Raw genomic sequence first — 20,454 nt, 5'->3', positions numbered from 1 at the left:
TGGAAGAATAAATTGGTACAACTTCTATTAAGGTCAATCTGACAATATCTAACAAAATTTAAAATGCACAAACGCTTGGACACAACAACTTCATTTTAGCAATTTATTCTACAGATGAACTTGCACACATGCAAAGTAATATTTATTGTAGCAGTGTTTGAATAGTAAACAATCTAAAAGTCACTTCAGGGAATGAGTAATAAATTATGAATGACATCTATACAGTGGAGTATCACGTTGCCATTAACAAGAATGAAGCAAATGGCATTCTTTATGTACTTATATGGAAAGAACCCTAATGTATCAGGTGGGAAAGAGAAAAGCAGTTCTTGACATTGGGGAGCTGGCCTGGTATCATCAGCTAGAACTTGGATGTTGCTAGAAGCTGGCCTGGCACCCACAGCTAGGACTACTGTTTTCTTGTTGAACATAAAACATTTTGTAGAATACCAACATATGACAAGGAGACCTGTGACCATGACAGATCAAGATAAAAACAAGCCTATCAATAATCATGTCTGAACACAGATAAAAACATGAACATTATTGAAATCACAAAAATGACCAAATATCCCTCTATCCTGAGTGATTTTTGTTTCTTTACCAATTATAACATTAGCCTCAATTCATGCCTCCTGCTTTAAGATTAAGATACCCAATCAGAATTGCCCCAGCATCCTGATAGCATTCAACCCAAAGCAAATCCATGCTTCCTTAAACCTTTTCTCCCAAACCACCTAATCCAAACCCAAATCCTGAAAGTCCCTTCCCAACACCCTCCAGCAGAGATGCCCTATAATTTACCATGGTGTGCATTCTTCCTCATTTCAATGAACAATAAATCTAACTTATTCAACTAAGCTATGTCCTTGGAGGGGAAGGCACTGGCATATATTAAGTGAAATAAATAAGGTGCAAAACCATGTATATATGTGCATATATGTATATATGCTACAATTTGTTTAAATAATATAAGCACAAATAGAAGAATATGTATTTGTTTGAATATGCATGGAATGCCTCTCGAAAACATCTAGTTAAAAATGATTGCCTCTTGGAAGGAGAACTAAAGGCTGGGGCACAGGGGTAGGAAGAAAAGTTTTTAGTTTATATAGTTTGTTACTATGTTCATTAATTACTTACTATTAATAACTTTTTAAAAAGATACTAAGAATCATGGGTGCCTGGGTGGCTCAGTTGGTTGAGCATTCAACTCTTGGTTTCGGCTCAGGTCATGATCTCAGGGTCCTGAGACTGAGCCCCACATCGGGCTCTTGGCTCAGCGTGGAGTCTGCTTCCATCCCTTGGCCCCTCCCTCCCACTGCTTGCACACGTGCTCTCTCTCTAAATCTTAAAAAAGAAAAAAAAAGATAGTAAGAATCACAGATACCCCTGTGATTAATAGTGAAAATTCAGAATCTTGCCTGGACAGTTAGGCTTATCAAATTTCTACAGGTGTGATTTCCACCATGTTGGGAGTCCCTCAAATCACATCACTACTGCCAACTGCTCTCCAGCCTACAAAATCAGTCTTTGTGGAAAAACAGGATCAAATTTCAGGTACATTGACATCTTATTGATGAAGGCTGCTGATTAATCTGTACTGAAAAACTATTAGGGGGCACCTGGGTGGCTCTGTCGGTTGGGCATCTGCCTTCGGCTCAGATCATGATCCTGGGATCCTGGGATGGAGCCCCGAGTCTGGCTCCCTGCTCGGCGGGAAGCCTGCTTCTCCCTCTCCCTCTGCTGCTCCCCCTGCTTGTGTTCTCTCTCTCAAATAAATAAATAAAATCTTAAAAGAAAAAGAAAAACCATTAGGTACATGTGTTTTCTTTAGAGTGGGATCCAAGACTCTTAAGGCTGGAATATGAACAGTTAGTGGTGGTTTTATTCTATTTTATTTTTTTTTAAGCTTTTATTTATTTATTATTTGTCAGAGAGAGACAGAGAGCAAGAGCACAAGAGAGCACAAGCAGGAGGAGGGGCATATGGAGAGGGAGAAGCAGACTGTAGGAACCTGGTTCGTGGACCTACTATCTTAGGGTCTGTAGCCTTTCCTTCATCTCCAGTTTGATCTTCTGTGTACTTTCATCATCTTACCTTTCTCTTTTTGACTTACACTTGTGCCCTTTACTAACTCCTCTGTCTTATTAAAAACACATACCCTGGGGCGCCTGGGTGGCTCAGTCGTTGGGCGTCTGCCTTCGGCTCAGGTCATGATCCCAGGGTCTTGGGTTCGAGCTCCACATTGGGCTCCCTGCTCAGCGGGAAGCCTGCTTCTCCCTCTCCCACTCCCCCTGCTTGTGTTCCCTCTCTCGCTGTGTCTCTGTCAAATAAAATCTTTAAAAAAAAAATTAAAAAAAATAAAAAATAAAAAAATAAAAACACATACCCTGTCAGGGTGCCTGGATGGCCTAGTCAGTTAAGCATCTGACTCTTGATTTTGGCTCAGGTCATGATTTCAGGGTTGTGAGATTGAGCTCCGCATTCAGCAGGGAGTCTGCTTGAGATTCTTTCTCTCCCTCTCCCTCTGCTCCTCCCCCACCCTGCTTGCTCTTTCTCTCTCTCAAATAATAAATAAGTAAATCTTTATTTATTTTTTAAGAACACATACATTTCTTTTTTTAAAAAAAAGATTTTGTTTATTTATTTGACAGAGAGAGAGCGAACATAACAGGAGGAGCTGCAGAGAGAGAGGGAGAAGCAGGCTCCCCACTAGGTAGGGAACCCGATGTGGGGCTCGATCCTGCCCTGGGATCATGACCTGAGCCAAAGGCAGACGCCCAACCAATTGAGCCACCCAGGCACCCCAATAAGTAAATCTTAAAAAAATAAATAAAAACATATACCCTGTCAACAATTCTCTAATACATATACAAATCCAATTTTTTGCATGACAGTAAGTCTTCTAAACCTTTCATCATGTTCTTATCAATTTTTCCTTCAGGGAAGGCTCAGTTCAAGTTTTACATGCTTAGTAAATTCTGCTTGGACCCTCAGTCCCTACTAAGCCTTTCCTCTCCCAACCTAACATTAAACGAAGACAGTAAAATTATCTGTTGACTCAGCTGTTTCCAAACATTTCCTTCCCCTATCCTCAACTCTTTTTTTAAAGATTTTATTTATTTATTTATTTATTTATTTATTTATTTATTTATTTATTTATTTATTTGAGAGAGAGAGAAACAGCATGAGAGGGGAGAGGGCCAGAGGGAGAAGCAGGCTCCCCGCTGAGCCGGGAGCTCGATGTGGGGCTCGATGAGGGACTCAATCCCAGGATTCTGGGATCATGACCTGAGCCGAAGGCAGTTGCTTAACCAACTGAGCCACCCAGGCACCCTATCCTCAACTCTTTTTTCAAAGAGAAAGCCTACAAGGAAAATCAAATATGTAAAACACCAACTCTGCATGGAAATGGTACAAACTCCCCACCTCCCTTTCCCCTAACCCTGAAGATGTTCAACCAGGCAGTTTTAAAACTGTAGGTTTATTCCACCAATGAATGTTGTTGGCTACCTTTTCATGTCAACTTCCCAGATAGATTATTAATTTCCTGGGGGCACAGGCCCTGTTTTATTTTCCTAAATTCAACTAATATTTCAGCATTATGTACCAGCTACTAAGCCAGCAAGGGTAGAGTACTTTCATATCTGGCCTTTAATACAACCTATGAGAAAGGCATTTGTTTCTCCCCTCCTTATACATAAAGTTAAGTGGAGCTGGAAGAAAAGACCTAATTTAATCAGCGGCAGAGATGCTCAGGCCTTCAGAGTCTAAATCAGTGCATTTTCTCAGGCCTTCAGAGTCTAAACCAGTGCATTTCCTATTCCACCAAGTAGCCTCTAGGTCTGTCCTGGACTATTCTTTCCCAGCGTTCCCGAGAGAGACTATCTGGGGCCAGAGAGGCTGCAATTAGTAGTGGTCATGAAAGTAAGTTCAGTCATGGATTAAGTCCATATGGTCCTATGACAATGCTTAGTGTTTCTTAGTGTTTACTCCATGGTTCTGGGCTACTGAGCTTCTCTGAACAGCTCTTTTCCCTTCTTTCCCTGTTCATCATTATTTCCAAAGCTGACCTGCCAGGATGAAGGCATCTTCCCATATAATCTACAATTAAATCAAAACCAACCAACCAAACAAAAGCTTTAATGTGTCCAGGAATAATGAGCTATTTGCTTCTTTTCCCTCCCTCTCATCTTAATCTGCAGTTATTCTAATACCCTCAGGAAGATTGCTTTTCTTTCCTGGTTTACACAAAGAAAGGAGAAAGGGCAAAGGGCTTACCTAACAGACAACTAAGAATTAGTAAATGCCAGGAACTGGACACTATATTAAAGTTTAAAGTTGCCGGGCCCAATCATTTGCATAAATAAAAATTTACTGTATAAAAAATAGATGAGCTGCATCAGTAATGCAAAGACATTCAAATAAGAGACTGCAATTCAACTTTCAGGTGTTTTATTTTTAGTATTTTTGAACATTTCAATACAACAAAGATATAAAATAATATATTAGTTAAATCTGGATTTAGTTTAGAGTCAAGATATTTACTTATATACAACACTGTGCATCAAGGTATGGCCTCCATAGAAACGTTCACGTCTTCACGTAACACTAGTTCCTCTGTGCACAGAGTCACATTTAGGTAGAGTTCTTAAAACAAAACATGCCCACTTTAGTCCAAGCGAATTTTGCTTCCCCCACTAAGTATCACTTCCACTTCCTTTGTTCCATATCAGAAATACTTCAACTGTCCTAACAATCCATAGATTTCTGAATAAAAAATCATTAAAATTAAGCATTTGTAAGAGGACATTAATAACATGGCCTGGCTACCATTCAGACAACCCAGTAGTTCGTATTGAAACAGACCTGAAATAATAATGAAATTATCATAGTATTCCCTCTCCCTTCCTATCCGGCACAAACCTTCCTTATGCTTAAACATGGAACACACTGAATAAAATGTCTTTTGGCTAATTTAGGGTAGAACATATTCTAAAACCAACTTTACTGGTAGTTGAATTATGGTTTACAGATTTCATAGATATTTTTATTGAACTTGATGTATAGTAATGGGCCACATTTTAGTTATTGGAAATTGGTGGCCTTCACTGGGTGTGAGGGGTAGGTGAGAGGGGAGACCAAAATCTACTTTCATAGTAATTTCAGTCACTCAGAGCCACTCAGACACAAAGAGGGAAAAACCCTCAACCTCTTTCCTTTCTCACTGGTCACCTGAAGCAGTCTGACTTTTGATGTTACTAACAAGTCTCTATAGAGGTATAGGGGTAATTCAGGCTACACTTTTTACAATTGCAAACCATCGTTAACTCAAGTGAAGATGGCATTAAAACTGACATGCTTTGTTGGCTTTGAAACTATCTAAAAGAAACCGATACTGTTTAAGAAAGCTATCGGACTATTCTAAAGGAGAAATTTCTTGTCTCAAATGCCTGAATACCTTGAAGAACTGACACATGACTCTTACTGTAATTACTCTTAGTAAGGGATAACTTAAGTCTACAAAAAGACTATCAAAGAATTAAATTTATTAGATCACAGAGTTTAAAACAAGAATATGGTTAACGTTCTCAAGCATTTTGGAACAAGAATCTTTAGAAAATGTTTACTATAAAACTCATGATGAAATTGCCTTTTGCTGAATACACTCAGAGCAAGTTAGTGTTATGAATATGACTTTGAATATATCAATAACACTTTTCAAACAGATGTCTCTAAAACAGACTGTTTCATATCAGCTATAAGAGGATTTGGCTTCTCTGTTCTCTGTTTACAAATTATAAGATTTTTGGAATTCTAAGTAACAACACTTGGGCAGGTACAGGGTAAGAAAGAACACCACCTGCAGTGTCAGAGTTACAGAACCAGTAGGTCTTCAGTCAATGGATTCTTTCTAGTGAACAGTCCACATTTCTTTAGCTGACTGGTTCTAAGGCTGCTCTCATTGCTTTCTGATTTAAAAAAAAAAAAAAAAAAAAAAACTAATAAACAGACCCAGCATGTGGAAGTTGTTTTTACTCTAGCAATTCTGGCCACTAAGAACTAAGGAGGATAGCCCTTTGAGAATTCTGCAGCATAGCCAAAAAAGGTTCCTCCCAAATTATTCAGCGTTAACAGCACACTTGCCTTCTTCAAAACCTCCTACTCCCTATGAACTTCAATTACGCTTCAGTAACAATGCCCTGCATAGACTTAAAAAAAAAGAAAGCAAAGAAAATAAAAAAAGAAAAAAGGCTACACTGCCCCCAGGAATATAGAGAAATGCCTCAAGGACTTTCAATATAACCTCCAGTTTGTATCCCCAAACCAAAAACCTTCTTGGTTCCTTCTATACTAAGGTCTCAGTATTTAAGAATATAAGCCTCTCATAAGTCTGCAACTGTAGATAGGATCAAAAAACATGTATGTAGCTTCTCCACCTAGGCACATTCACACCCAAAACGTGAATTTAAATACCACCCTTCCAATGGTTTACACTTTAACAAGAAAAAAAAAATACAAAGACAAAATCTGGAAATTTCTGGACAAAACAAAAAAACAACTAAAATATAGGTTTCATATTAAAAAAAGAAAAGGAAAATAATTTTGTGTCAAAGTTTTCCAAGAAAGAGACTTGGAGATGATGAATTTATGTAAACACTGCCTTGTATTAGTTACAACAATAAATTATAAATCTAGCTTACCTTTTCCCCAAATCAGATATGAGAAATGCAAGCTGAAAACTTATTTTACAATCCTCATTGCAGTCTGCTGTTAGGCACTCTCAATGTCAACAGCTCTGCAAAGTTACTTGCAATTTTTTTTTCTATTTTGTTCTACAATAGAATCCACATGAAGGAAAGAAGACTGATGTTTAGGAAGTTTACCATTAAGTAGCTATCTAACATTCTTGAATTAATGTTGCTACAGATTTTTTTCAAACATTTTTCCAAAAGCCAACATTTGTCCCTCCCTAGCTAAATATACGGTCTTGCTCTGTCACTTGGAAAGAATGGCAGTTACACGGCTTTGACCTTGGAGGTCAAAGTACTCTAAATGGTATAGCCAACATCCTTCACCCTTCATGATTATGCAGTTTCCTTAGATGAAATGTTGACATTTTTGTCCCTAGCATGTATTAGAATCAACAATTTAAGATATTATAAGATTCTCAAGTATGAGATTTAAAAGCATAATAAAACTTGAATTGCCTTGTGCCATTTTTCAGGTGAGAAATAAAAAATAATATTCAGAGTAGACTCAGATTGGGGTCATTCAGCACTGGCTGAAATTTGTTTGCATAAATTTCTTCTCCTGCCCAATCCATTCAGGCTCCTCTGTAGCTTATACAGGGGTGGGAATATGACTCAAAGTGCAAAAATAAAATATTTCACCCACATTAGGAGCAGGTTTCTGCTAAGTGGCCTAATTTTAGACCTCAATATGCCAGCACTTTTTCTAACTCCTTGCTTTAAAATGGAATGTAAAAACTATACAATTAATATTCCAAGTAGCTAAGCTCAATCAGTTGGGGCTCAAAATCCAATTCCATAAGCATTCTACTGTCATAACTATTAACCAAAATCATTAAAAGTAAAGTGACAAATGTTACCACAAAGGTCAAATTACTTAAGGTACTACATTTCTAGTGTTGTAAACAGCAACTAAGTTATATCACTTCCTGACTGCCAAATTAAGACTAAATAGAAAGAATGTATGTACACAATTTAAATGAAAAACAACAAAATCTTTTTTTCATATCCAAATATGTCTGAGACTATTTACTTCTGATGGCCAAGAATGACAAATTTCAAAAACCAGAAGTTTATTATGCCTGCAACTGTTATTAATTTTTTAAAAATAGAAAAAATATTCTTTGCATGCATACCTCCCTACTTACGGACACAAGAACTTTATCTAACATTTGGTAAAACACTCCACTATTTTGCTCATTAAGTAACATCATTTAAAGGCATAAAATTGGGCTCTCATATGTCTAACTAACAATTATAGCACAAAGTTGTTCCAGGTACCTACCTCACTAAAATTAAGCCAATTTTATTTTTATGGATGCAGCCATTTTTCCCTCATAAACACTTACTGACAGTCATACTGAACCCTCAGAACAAAATAGGAACTGCATCTTTTGTTGCATTTTGGTGAAAAATGCCAGTACTATACTTGTTCTTTGTCACCTCATGTATGGCCCCTTCCATTCTCTTCCTGTTTCAGGCATCCTGGTATGTTCAGTATACTTTTCTTAAAGATGGCTCAGAAGGCAGAAATCATTTGTTAGTAACACAGATCACTTTCTAGAGTTGCATTTTTTAAAAAGACAGAGATTAGTTCAAAGAACAAATACTGCTCATTTGGTAGGGGTTTTTCCTTTGAAGATAATAAGGACCTTAAAAAAAATTATTTCTCGACTACAGTCCTAATGAAGTTAAAAAAAAAACAAAAACACTTTCAATCAGCAAATTGCTGAAGTTCAATAAGCAAGTACTCAATAGGTGAGGGTACAGCCTGACTTCAATTACATTAAGTCTGCCAAAAGAGAAGGGTCAGAAACATCTACTTAAGCTTCCTATTCAAACGGAGATGTAAGGACTCTTGACTGCTCTTTCTTGATTTCTACAATCACAGCCTTGCTCAGAACATGGAACTTCACTTTGTCAACATATAAGCCAAAAAGGAAGGCATCCAGGAACAGCTTAGGGGGAGAAAGCAAAGTTACTCACTTTCAACAACTACTGTATATTTAATCACGAACCCATTACAAAGATAGACTTTATCCAATTAATCTTTTCATTATTGCTGGTTTTGAAAATGGCCAACAATATTCATTAGGTACTGTACCATTCACATTACATTCAAAAAAAGAAAACATGGGAAACCAAATTCTTGCTCTCCTACTTTGCTGATATGCTCTAGTATTGGCTAGAGTATGGTAGTACAAAAAGAGTCTTGTCGTGATATAAAAGGCAATAAACACATCAATGGAATAATGTTCATGAGCAGCCAAAATGAAGAAGATTCCAAAGAGGTTGAGAACCCAAGATAAAGTGTGCAAGAAATTCCAGCTTCTTGGTGTATCTGGGAAAAGGACAGAAAGATCGTTTTAAAATCACATTCTTTCCAATGCTTCTAAGTCACATGTTTCTTAGGTCAGTCTGTTACTCTCATTCTTCATAGAACTTGACACCCTTCCCACAGCCTCCTCTGCTGCCAGTCATCTAAGTCAACTAAAGAGATACTTACATTCAGTGACAAAGAAATTCAGCATAGTTAGGACGACTGTGTGGCCACTGAACATGTAATCTCCACAAGTGTGAACACCAGTTAGGGTCATACCAAAGCCACTCCAAATGGCAAAGGCCCGGTGCAGTTTCTCCCACACACTGCCATATACCTATAAAGAAAGCTACAAATTAGTGTTTCAAGTGCTTAGGGAGGTAGGTGCTTCCAAACATCCATTCACATTGAAATTCAAATGCTAAATGACCTAGAAATAAGATCTAAACAAAAGCAACCAGACTCCCAGTCTAATTAATTCCAGACATCAAGAAAGGGTGGTCAGAAATATTCTGGTAATTACATGAAATCAATGTAATTCAAATTTCTTTTACTAAGAGCTCCTTTACAATGAAAAGGTCACTATTACACAAAATATTTTCAAGTTTTTAATCCAATAATACAGTAGTATTTGCTGATTGTTCTGCCAATAAGAAATAGGCTATGACACAGACAATGGCTACCATTCAATATCTATTCTCCCCTTTTTCACTGGTAACAGAATGAACTCAACCGATACACTGCATTTCCTAGCCTCCCTTGCAGCTTGGTGTGGTTTTGTGACTAAGTTCTATACAGTAAGATGTAAGTGGAAGTGTAAAAGAGTTCTGGGAAGGCTACTTATAAAGGAAAGAGACAACAAGTAGGAGGAAGTCTTTTTCACCTTTCCTTCTTCCAGCCTACAACTCAGACATGACAGATGAAGCTGCAGCATCCATCTTGGACCACTAAGTGGCCTTGAGGACGCAAGCCAAGTGTTAGGACAGGAGAGTAAAAGGAGGATCATGGGTTTTTGGTAAGTCCATATAGTTACACATGACCTAATTTCAGATTTCTCTTATGAGAGAGAATAAACCATTGTTTGTTTATTAAACCATGCCATCTTGAATTTCCTGTTATTAATAGCCAAACCCAATCCCAACTCCCATACATAAGCTTAAAAAAGCAATCCATTTTGAGGAAGAGTTTGAGAGTTTGAGTAATGGTCCTTCTTTTAAAAAAAGGCATTTAACACATAATAACAGTACAAAGAATTCCTAAAATTTTACATGCCCTTACTATGTGTAAGACATGCTGCTAAGTGCTTTATGTGTTACTGTATTTAATATCCACAACAATCCTATAAAGTGATTCAATTATGCAGCTGAGGAAACTGGCTTAGAGAGGTCACACAGCTGGTAAGTAACATAACCAGGATATGAATCCAGAAGTCCAATTCCAAAGTTCTGTGTCTTAAAGGGCCTCTCTACTTGCTAGATGGGGTGCTGCCGAATTCACGAAATGTTTAGTAAAGTCAGTTAGAGCTTAAAAAAAAAAATAACCTCACAAAACAAAACAAAAAAACAACCAAAAAACCAAAAAAAACCAAAGTCCTATGTTTTAAAAATTCTACTATGGCTAATTAACAACAGAAACAACCTCATTAGATAACACAATTTCATTAGAAATCTCACCTGCTGATTATATACTACCTAGCTTTTCCTTTCTGCCTCAGTGAAAGGCAGAACAGGAAAAGGGATTTATTATTAGAGAAAAAGAAAGAGAAGTTACTAAAACCCACATAGTTTGGTTCTTCTAAGACCTCTAATGAGAATAGGGTTGGAGACGGTACTCTTGTGAAAGTAAAAAATCAGGCAGTAAAGAACTGAGACTGCTAGGAAAATCTCTCTGACAAGGGCAGAAATCGAGTGATGCCAGTCAAAAGAAAGCAATCATTGCTCAGTTACTTAAGTTTCCTTATCCCTTCCAATTTTAAATGTCCCAAATATTCTGTATGTTCTTTCCTTAAGGTGGGTCCATTGTTACATTTCAAAAACAGGTAGGTTCTTGGTTCTGTCCCTAAACCTCCTACTTCTGGGAATGAGATTTCAAGCAATTACTTTATTTCAATGAAAATGACCCATGGAGTTTACTGTAAGGGACTTGATTGCTAGCTACTATCACCTTAACTTTCTATTTTTAACAACGGCTACAAATAATACAGGTCAGTAAGTAGGTTATATTATAATGTAAAGCAATTAACAGTATTTAGGGCAGATTTGAATAGAAATGTCCATATATAACTAACGGATAATGAAAAACAGTCATCAGAGACAGAAAAAGGGCTATCCATACTGTAGAGGAATGGTATCTAATTTATTTTTGTAGCACACATTACAGCCCTATGCACATATAACATTCTCTTTAGTGGATGACCCACAATTAAACCCCTCAGCTACAGGAAATTCTCTTTTCAGTGTAATAAGCTTTTATTTTTATTCTTTAAAATCTCTTCTAATCAACTACCACGCTATTTGGGGGGAAATTGTTCTATCCCTATTTCATACCATGTGCAGAAATAAATTCAAAAGAATGAAGATTTAAATATAAAACATAAGACTGTAGGGGCACCTGGGTGGCTCAGTGGCTTAAGGGTCTACCTTTGGCTAAGCTCATGATGTCAGGGTCCTGGGATCAAGCCCAGAGTTGGGCTCCCTACCCAGCGGGGAGTCTGCTTCTCTCTCCCCGTCTCTGTCTCTCTCCCTCAGCCCCTCCCCCTGCTCATGCTCTCTAATAAATAAATATTTTTAAAACATAAAACTGTAGAAGTCTCATATCATCATCTTTCATTAATCAGAATGGCAATGACTCCAATAATTGATACTAAGTAGTGCTGGCATGGGAGTGGGAAAACTGACATGCATACAGTTTTGATAGTAGTGAAAAATTTGTTTTTTCTACTGGACAGTTGTGCAATATGTAGTTAATGTGCATATTTGATTTCATAATTCTACTTCCAGGAATTTATCTTAAGTAGATGATTAAATAACAGAAAATGCATAAATGCACAAGAACATTTATGATGGCACGGTTTATAATAGTAAGATTTGGAAACAACACAAATGTACAGGATTTGGAACCTGGTAAATCATACAATGGAACACTGCAGCTATTAAAAAGATGAGATATAGCCATATATATTTCTTCAGAAAAAAAGTAAACAACATACTATTAAATAAAACATAAACTAAAGAACAATGTCTGCAATATAATCTTATCTTTTATTTAAAAAGTATCTACTATATAAACTTATATAAAAACAGTCTTTGTGGGGGCGCCTCTCTCAAGTAAAATATATATTTTTAAAGATGTTATTTATTTGTCAGAGAGAGCGAGAGCGAGAGAGCACAAGCAGAGTGGCATGCAGAGGGAGAAGCAGGCTCCCCGCCGAGCAAGGAGCCCAATGCAGGACTCGAACCCAGGACCCTGGGATCATGACTTGAGCCAAAGGCAGATGCTTAACCAACTGAGCCACCCAGGTGTCCCTCGAATAAAATCTTTAAAAAAAAAAAGTCTATGTGTCTATATACCCAACTGTTAACAGGACTGTTTATAGGATGGGTGAAAGAAGAGGGAATGATGTGAACTTTTACTTTTTAATTTATATATTTTCAGACAAATAAAACATTGCCTTCACAATAAATCCTAAGTGTCATATTAACCCTTCTCCCTTACTGCTCAGTCTCCTAATACCTAGAGAGAGTTTTGTCACCCTTCAGCTCAGGGCTGTCTTTTTAGTTATTGATCTTTGGCTGCTTAATCTTCCCTTGTTGGCATTTCAGCTATTTATACCGCAACAGAAGAACTGATATGTAATTTTGTTGTACACTTATACAAACAGTATTAAAATAACAAATGTGCTAACACATATATTTGAATATTTGGCAATATATAACTAAAGCACGGAGGCTTAGAAAAATAGGATAATAAATTCTTTTGTCCAAATTTAATGAATCACAAAGGCCAAATCTGTATATAAAGTACAGGTGATTTTCAGGTTTTTAAATTTTTTTTTCCCATCTGCATAGTCTCTCCTCTCTCAATTTAGTCAGAAGATATTGTCTATAATATACCAAAACAAGCTACAAAATTTAGAATGAAAACAATAAGTCAGCCATTATTTAGTATATCCCAGCAAAGAGTCAAGTTTTGAATAGGGGGTACTTTATTTTAAATGGGATGTGGTCAAACTGAAAACGTTTTAAAAAGGAGTGATAAGGACATTGAAGGGACCACAGTCATGTTATATTGATGTGGAGAACAAAGGCAAAGGAAAAGAAAATTTCCTTACAACTTACAGTCCATTGACAAGTTCTTGAGACAGGCAGAGTGACCTTTCTCTAGGAACTCAGGGGCCTCAATGTTAACACTTTGCTAAGGGCAAAAGGCAATTTTAGCTTAACATTATCCTGACCTCCAAGATCCTATTAAGTCTCCTTTAACATATAAAAATTCCTTTGGAAACTTCCTTTATCTCTAACCCCCAAGATATATGTTAGCAGCCATCCTCCAAGATAATGGACCCCTGATATATATCTGAACAGTCTCATGACTAAGGTTTTACTAGACAGTAATAAATGACCTTTTCCTAACAATAGCTAGCCCCTCAAGGCCCTGGAAACCTTGCTTCCAAAATTCCCTAGAGACGACGCTAGTCCCTAACCCCCTCTCAACTTGAAAGAATATAATCAATCCGTCACCCATGGCAACCCCAGTGCCGCTCTTTCTGCCCATGGTCCTGTTCCTGTGCTTTAATAAAACCACCTTTTTGCACCAAAGATGTCTCAAGAATTCTTTCTTAATCATTTGCTCCGAACCAGAACATTTCCACATCAATATGAGGAACTAAAGATGCTCAGGATGGTGGGAAAGGGAAAATGATAATTGAAAGAAACTTGTTTTCTACAGCTCCACAGCAAAGAACCAGTATCAGTGGACAGATGTAACAGGGAGGTAGATTCTGGCTTAAGATTTCTGCCAAATTATTTCTACAGGTTTATTACAGATATTGAAAATACTAAAAAGCACATTTTAAACTTTATTTATTTATTTATTCTTTAGAAAGAAGAGAGAGTGGCAGAGGGAGAGAGACAATCTTTTTTTTTTTTTTTAATTTATTTATTTGACAGAGAGAGACACAGCGAGAGAGGGCACACAAGCAGGGGGAGTGGGAGAGGGAGAAGCAGGCTTCCCACTAAGCAGGGAGACTGATGCGGGGCTCGATCCCAGGACCCTGAGATCATGACCTGAGCCGAAGGCAGACACTTAACAACTGAGACACCCAGGCGCCCCAGAGAGAGACAATCTTAAGCTGGCTCCATGGCCAGCATATGAGCCTGATGCAGGGGGCTCAATCTCACAGCCCCGAGATCATGACCTGAGCTGAAATCAAGAGTTGGACACTTAACCAGCTGATCCACCCAGGCACCCCTAAAAAGCATTCTAATATTAAAAGCAAAGTCTAAGCCCTATTATATATATGGTGCCATCAACCCACCAAGAATAAGAAAGAATGATAAAGAAGGTAGCAGGCTACCTTTCCAGTACACTGCAGGTGCTGTCCTGGCACGGACAGGGAGGTCACAAACATGGTAAAGCAGCGAAGCAAGAATACAGTGCCCATCAGACTACAGAGCCTTCGGAGAAGTATTGACCTGTGAACAGAGCGACCAAAAAGAGAGAAAGATCAGAAGAAAGCAAACCAAAAAACTCCAGGTATCAGCGTTTACTTAAAGGGAGAGCAGACAGAAAAACCCCTAGAACTAGACTCTTTGAAGAAGACAGAAATCTTAGAGAAATCTTAGATCTGAAGCATCATTGTCCAATAGAACTTTTTGTAATGATGGAAATGTTCTATAACTGCACCATCCAATAAGGTATTTACATGTGGCTCTTGAGCACTTGAAATGTGACTAATACATCCAAGGAACTGCATTTTAATTTTATTTCATTTCCATTAAATAGCCACATGTGGCTAGTATCTGCCATGTTAGACAGTGCTGACCTAAGAGCACCATTTCATTGATAAGAAGATAAGGCTAAGACAAAGTAAAGGAAATATGCAAGAAAGAAGACTAGTACCGAGCCTGACTCTTAGCTTAATGTTAGTGCTGTTATTCATATATTGCTCATAAATTATTTACTTTATGAGAGGTAAAATTAAACATGATTCTAGGGAATTTTTGCTCATTAATAACATTGTAAATTGGTTACTGATAGTAGCTATCTTAAACATTCTCTAACTTCTCCTAACTTAAAGTATAAAAATACTAAGTTTTTTTAAATACTAAGTTTTATATTAAGTACACCTAGCAAAAATTTTGAACTGCATTGTGATTTCACTTGTGCTGCCATAGTATTTTTTTAAATGTCCAAACGAAAACAGGCTATAATAGTCTTAAGCACAGGGACTATGCTTTACACATTTTCAAAATGCTCTTCCCACCCTCAAAAAAGCATTGAACACAAGAGATCTCAAATTTTAGTGTGTACACCTGGGATGGAGCCTAGGAATCTACATCTTAACAAGAAGCCAGGTGACTCTAACGAAAGCAGTACAAAGGCCACATTAGAGAGAAACACTTTCTTTGACCAATTAAACACCAAAACTTGCATATAATTGGCCACTGCTATACTTTGCTAAACCTATCAAACTTTCCCATACGGTAAATTCTTTCTTGGTCTGAAGAGTGGATAAATTCAAATTCACGGGGTCTTATGAGCCTAAGTTAAACCAGAAAGCAGCAGTGATATTACATGTTTTTAAACCACCTCTGGTTTTAAGCAATCCAGAGTTAAAAATATTGCTGGAAAATGGGAAAGAATGAAGCACAATACAGCCTAAAAGTGTGACAACAATGTCAACGATCAACTTTTCTTTTCACCTTCAAAGCAATGAAATAACTGCTGCTTAGGACCTAAAGCCCATCATTGGTTTACCTCAACTACTTCCTGGTGAGGACAAAGGATAATAAATTCAAGAAAGTGTCCCTATTTCTCATTAGTGTCCATAGACAATGGATAGCAAATCTACAAACTTCATAGTTCTTCAAACTTTTTCTGCATTATGCCTTACATTTTTACGTAAATCAAGTAATTTCCCCTCATTAAAGTAGGAAAGAAGCCTCCCTTTACATTTCATTTTAATAAAAAAATTCTTTCCTTTATATTTCTTAGTGAAAGTGCCAAAGAAGCACTTTCCCTATTCAGCAATTTCCTTTATCATCTTAAGCCAACCACACTGACTAGATGTACACGGTAAGCAAAATAATCCCTTTGCTAATGGGCGTCCTCCAAGCAGAGAATTTCTTTCATCCAAACACTATCCTTGACCAAAGACTGTCCTTGGAGGAGTTTCTATCCTTCTACAGAAAATGACATTTCCGATTAGACTATCAGCAGTTGGCTCATGGCTGAACATCACCATCTCTGATCTTTGCAGAATATATTCAGAATACTACTAAATATGTAGGTCTTAACCTCGCAGTGACTTTCTTGTTTATCAAACCCAAAACATTTTTCATAATGACTAAAGAAGGAAATTAACAAGGAGAGAAACAAGGTTTGATGAACTTTATCCAAGATAGTCAAAATATTTTGTCTTTTAATGGCATAACTGAGGTACCTGTGTTTGTGAAGAAGAAGAACCAGGAGCCAAATATAGCACAAAATCATGCCACATACTTCTGTCATGGCAAAGGCCCATGGGATTCTAGGAACACTGGAACGGAAAAAAATTACATTTTGGACTGACAAGAAGTGTATGTACATAAATGACACCCTTTGCAATTAAGATACTCTTCTAAATTGCTTCCTATAACTTTTATCTCTTTTAGAAGATGGTATTTAAAGAAACTGGGGGAAAAAACTGTTTCATAAAGTATTCCATTTACCAAAACTTCTTTGCTGTCTGTGATTCCCATTTAATGGTTCTCTATGAAGAGGTTACAACCCTTTTCTTCCTCCCTGCAGCAAGGTAGACCTGGATACAGAACTGTCCACAAACATCAATGGGAAAAGTTTCAATTCTTGCATGATGTGCTAACTGAAGAATCAGGGCTTGAACTTGACTCCTCTTTTTTTTTTTTCCTTGTAATAAACTTGGTTTTGTTTTAGAGGCAGTAAATAGAGTTTTTGTTTTGCTTTACTCCTTTATTTCTCTCTGCCCTCTTTTGTTTTATATCCCTGTTTTCTTCTCTTTTCCACTGATTCCTCTTTCTTCACCAAATCCACAGATCTTGTGGTTATTCATTAGTAAAATACATGCCACATTTCTTAATTTAAAAGAAAGAGAGAGGGCGCCTGGCAGGCTCAGTCCGTGGAGCATGCGACTCAATCTCAGGGTTGTAAGTCTGAGCCCCACATTGGGTGTAGAGATTACTTAAAAATAAAATCTTAATAAATAAATATATAAAAAGAGAAGGAGGAGGAGAAAAAGAAGACAGAGGAGGGAACGGGGTAAAGGTGAAAATGAGTGCAAACAGGACATCTGGTAGGATTATTGTCCTATTTTTATTCTTTGTACATTTCCACTAAAAATTCTTGTACAATGTGTTAATTTTATAACTAAGGAAATAAAGGTATTTATTAAAAAGAAAACATGAAATCTGAAAGAAAGATATTAACAGTCTACTCCAAACCTTATTCAGAGTAAGTAAAGATAGTCAATCATCTTTAGTCAGGGACTTATCTTTTATTTATTACCTCAGAAACAAGACTCCTCTTCTGTATTTTTAATCTACTGCTGCCTTATTGCATTACTGAGGAAAGGGTTATTTCACGTATCAGAAAATTTCAGATAAAAGAAAGATTCCTGAGGTGCCTGGATGGCTCAGTCGGTTGAGCATCTGACTCCTGGTTTCAGCTCAGGACATGGTCATGGTCATGGTCATGGTCTCGGGCTCTGTGCTCAGCATGAGTCTGCTTGAGATTCCCTCTCTCCTTCTCCCTCTGCCCCTCCCCCCTCAAATAAATACATCTTTAAGAGATTCCTTTAAGTGACTTTTAACTATACAAACTTTTAAAATGAACATTTTAAGAAATTGTATTTGTATGTATACATATATATGCATATCCAAAAATATATGTAGGTATGTGTGTGTGTGTGTGTATATATATATATATATATAACGGTTTTACAATGTTTAGGATGAAACTAAGTTTTCTGCCCCACCCCCTACCTAATTCTTGCTCCCCAGAGGCAATCACTTCCACTCTTGTGTTTTATTTGTGCCCCCCACTCCCATTTTCTCTCCCCTAGTCTCAATATTGTTTCACAATATTTTTAAAAATAATTTTTGGCTTTTACTTAAGTTTGTAATTATCATTTGCAGCTGAGTCAGTAGAGAACAATGATTAAATCCCTTTCTTGTAGTATAAATTCTTATAATTCTCTAGAGCTAAAATATAACTTTTTTTTTTTTATTAGTTTGCTCTGTTTCTTGTGTGCCTATCACCATTCACCTTCAAACTATTCTATCAATTTCAATTTTTCCTTTTGGGGCAATTTCTCCTAGAGCTCTTCTCCTTTTTTCCCCAATTTAGCATGGTTGCATTTTCTAGTCCTCCTGTATGGCTCTTTTTTGAAATAAAACTTGACCTTCATCTTGGAAATTCCTCTTTTCTGTATTAGATTCTTTGTTTCCTGAATCCATGTTCTCCTCTTTTTCAGTTTACTCCTTAGTTTTTATGGTGTGTATCCTCCAGTCGTTTTCTGAGAAACACAGGTGAAGGATAAACTTGGTTGTTGTTGTTTGTTTTTTTAAGGGGGAGAAAGGGCAGAGAGAGAATCTTAAGCAGGCTCCATGCCCAGCCTGGAGCCCCCACGCGGTGTTCCATCTCACAACCCTGAGATCATGACCTAAGCAGAAAACCAACAGTCGGGACACTCAACTGACTGAGCCACCCAGGCACCCCCTAAACTTGTTTTTAATGTTAGTTTTATTGAGGTTTAATTAACAACCAGAAAAAATCACCCCTGTTGGGTGTACAATTCAATGAGTTTTGACAAACATATTCAGTCATATAACCACCACCACCACAATAAAGATATAGAATATTTTCATCACTTCAAAAAGCTCCCGTGTCCCTTTGTAATCAATCCCCTCTCTCATTTCTAGCCCTGGGGCAACCACTCAACCGATTTCTGTCCTATATAGGTTTGCCTTTCCCAAAATGGCATATAAATGGAATCACACAGTACTTATCTACATACCTTTTGTATCTGGCTATTTTCACTTGGCATAATATATTTCAGATTTACCCATGTTATTCCATGTATAAGTCTATCCAGTTTTGGCTGGTTTTGAATAAAGACCACTACAAGTCTTTGCTTGAACATATTTAGGTAAACACTTAGCAGAGAAACTGTTGTGTCCTATGTTAAGGGTATGTTTAACTTTTTAAGAAACTGTCAAACTTTTGAAGGCAGTTCTGTCATTTTGCATCTCTACCAGCAATATATGAAGAGTATCAGGTGCTCTGGATCCTCATCAAACGTTGTTACCAATTTTTTTCATTTTAGCAATTCTAGTAGCTGTGGGGTTGGAAAGTAAGTATTTTAAGACTTGCAAACTTAAAAATGTCCTTGGGTCTAGCCTTATAACTAATTGGTAGTTTGCCTGGACAGAGAATTCTAGGTTAGACCTTATTTTCTCTCAGAAAGTTAAAGAAAATTGCTCTTGTCTTCTAGCTTTCACTGTAGTAAAGAAGTTGCATGCTATTTGGATTTCTAATCTTTGTATGTTAACTTTTTCTGTCTCTTAAGAAGCTTTTAGGATCTTCAGTCTAAATCCAGTGTTCTGAAATTCTCCATTTCTTGTACTGGGTGCTCAGTGGGCCCTTTCAATCTGGAAAGTCACATCCTTTGAATCTGGGAAATTTCCTTGTATTATATCCTAAATAATATCTTCCCTTTTTCTAACTACGCTTTCTTTCTAGAACCCGTATCTATTTACTGCCGGGCCAACTGGACTGATCTTATTTTTTCTCCTCTACTTTTTTTTTTTTTTTAAGATTTTATTTATTTATTTGAGAGAGAGAGAGAGCACATGAGAGGGGGGAGGGTCAGAGGGAGAAGCAGACTCCCTGCTGAGCAGGGAGCCTGATGCGGGACTCGATCCCGGGACTCCAGGATCATGACCTGAGCTGAAGGCAGTCGCTTAACCAACTGAGCCACCCAGGCACCCATCCTCTACTTTTTTTTTAAAGTAATCTCTACATCCAATGAAGGGCCTCAAGCCCACAACTCCGAGATAAAGAGTCGCATGCTCCACTGACTGAGCTGGCCAAGAGCCCCTCTCCACTACTTTTCATCTGTTCTGCACACTGGGCAATTTCATC

General features: G+C 37.4%; 1 protein-coding gene across 6 annotated transcripts in view; it reads right to left on the bottom strand.

Moving 5' to 3' along the window:
• Positions 1–8,451: 8,451 nt before the first annotated feature.
• SAMD8 (sterile alpha motif domain containing 8) overlaps positions 8,452–20,454 on the bottom strand; it is a 38,590-nt gene continuing 26,587 nt past the window's right edge. For 5 of the 6 annotated variants that reach the window (XM_035022397.1, XM_035022392.1, XM_035022371.1 and 2 more), the window contains 4 exons: positions 16,739–16,834; positions 14,651–14,768; positions 9,262–9,412; positions 8,792–9,096 (listed from right to left, as the gene is read on the bottom strand). In XM_035022397.1, coding sequence (XP_034878288.1) covers positions 8,792–9,096; positions 9,262–9,412; positions 14,651–14,768; positions 16,739–16,834 — 670 coding nt within the window. Of the gene's footprint in view, positions 9,097–9,261; positions 9,413–14,650; positions 14,769–16,738; positions 16,835–20,454 lie in introns of all 6 variants that reach the window. The other variant, XM_035022364.1, reaches the window with a different exon arrangement.

This window comes from Mirounga leonina, unplaced genomic scaffold (genome assembly GCF_011800145.1).
Source record: "Mirounga leonina isolate KUSES-001 unplaced genomic scaffold, KU_Mleo_1.0 Mir_114, whole genome shotgun sequence".
In the NCBI taxonomy this organism is placed as follows: Eukaryota; Metazoa; Chordata; class Mammalia; order Carnivora; family Phocidae; genus Mirounga; species Mirounga leonina.
Note: the sequence above shows the minus strand (reverse complement) of the source record. Positions and strands in the feature narration are given on the sequence as shown.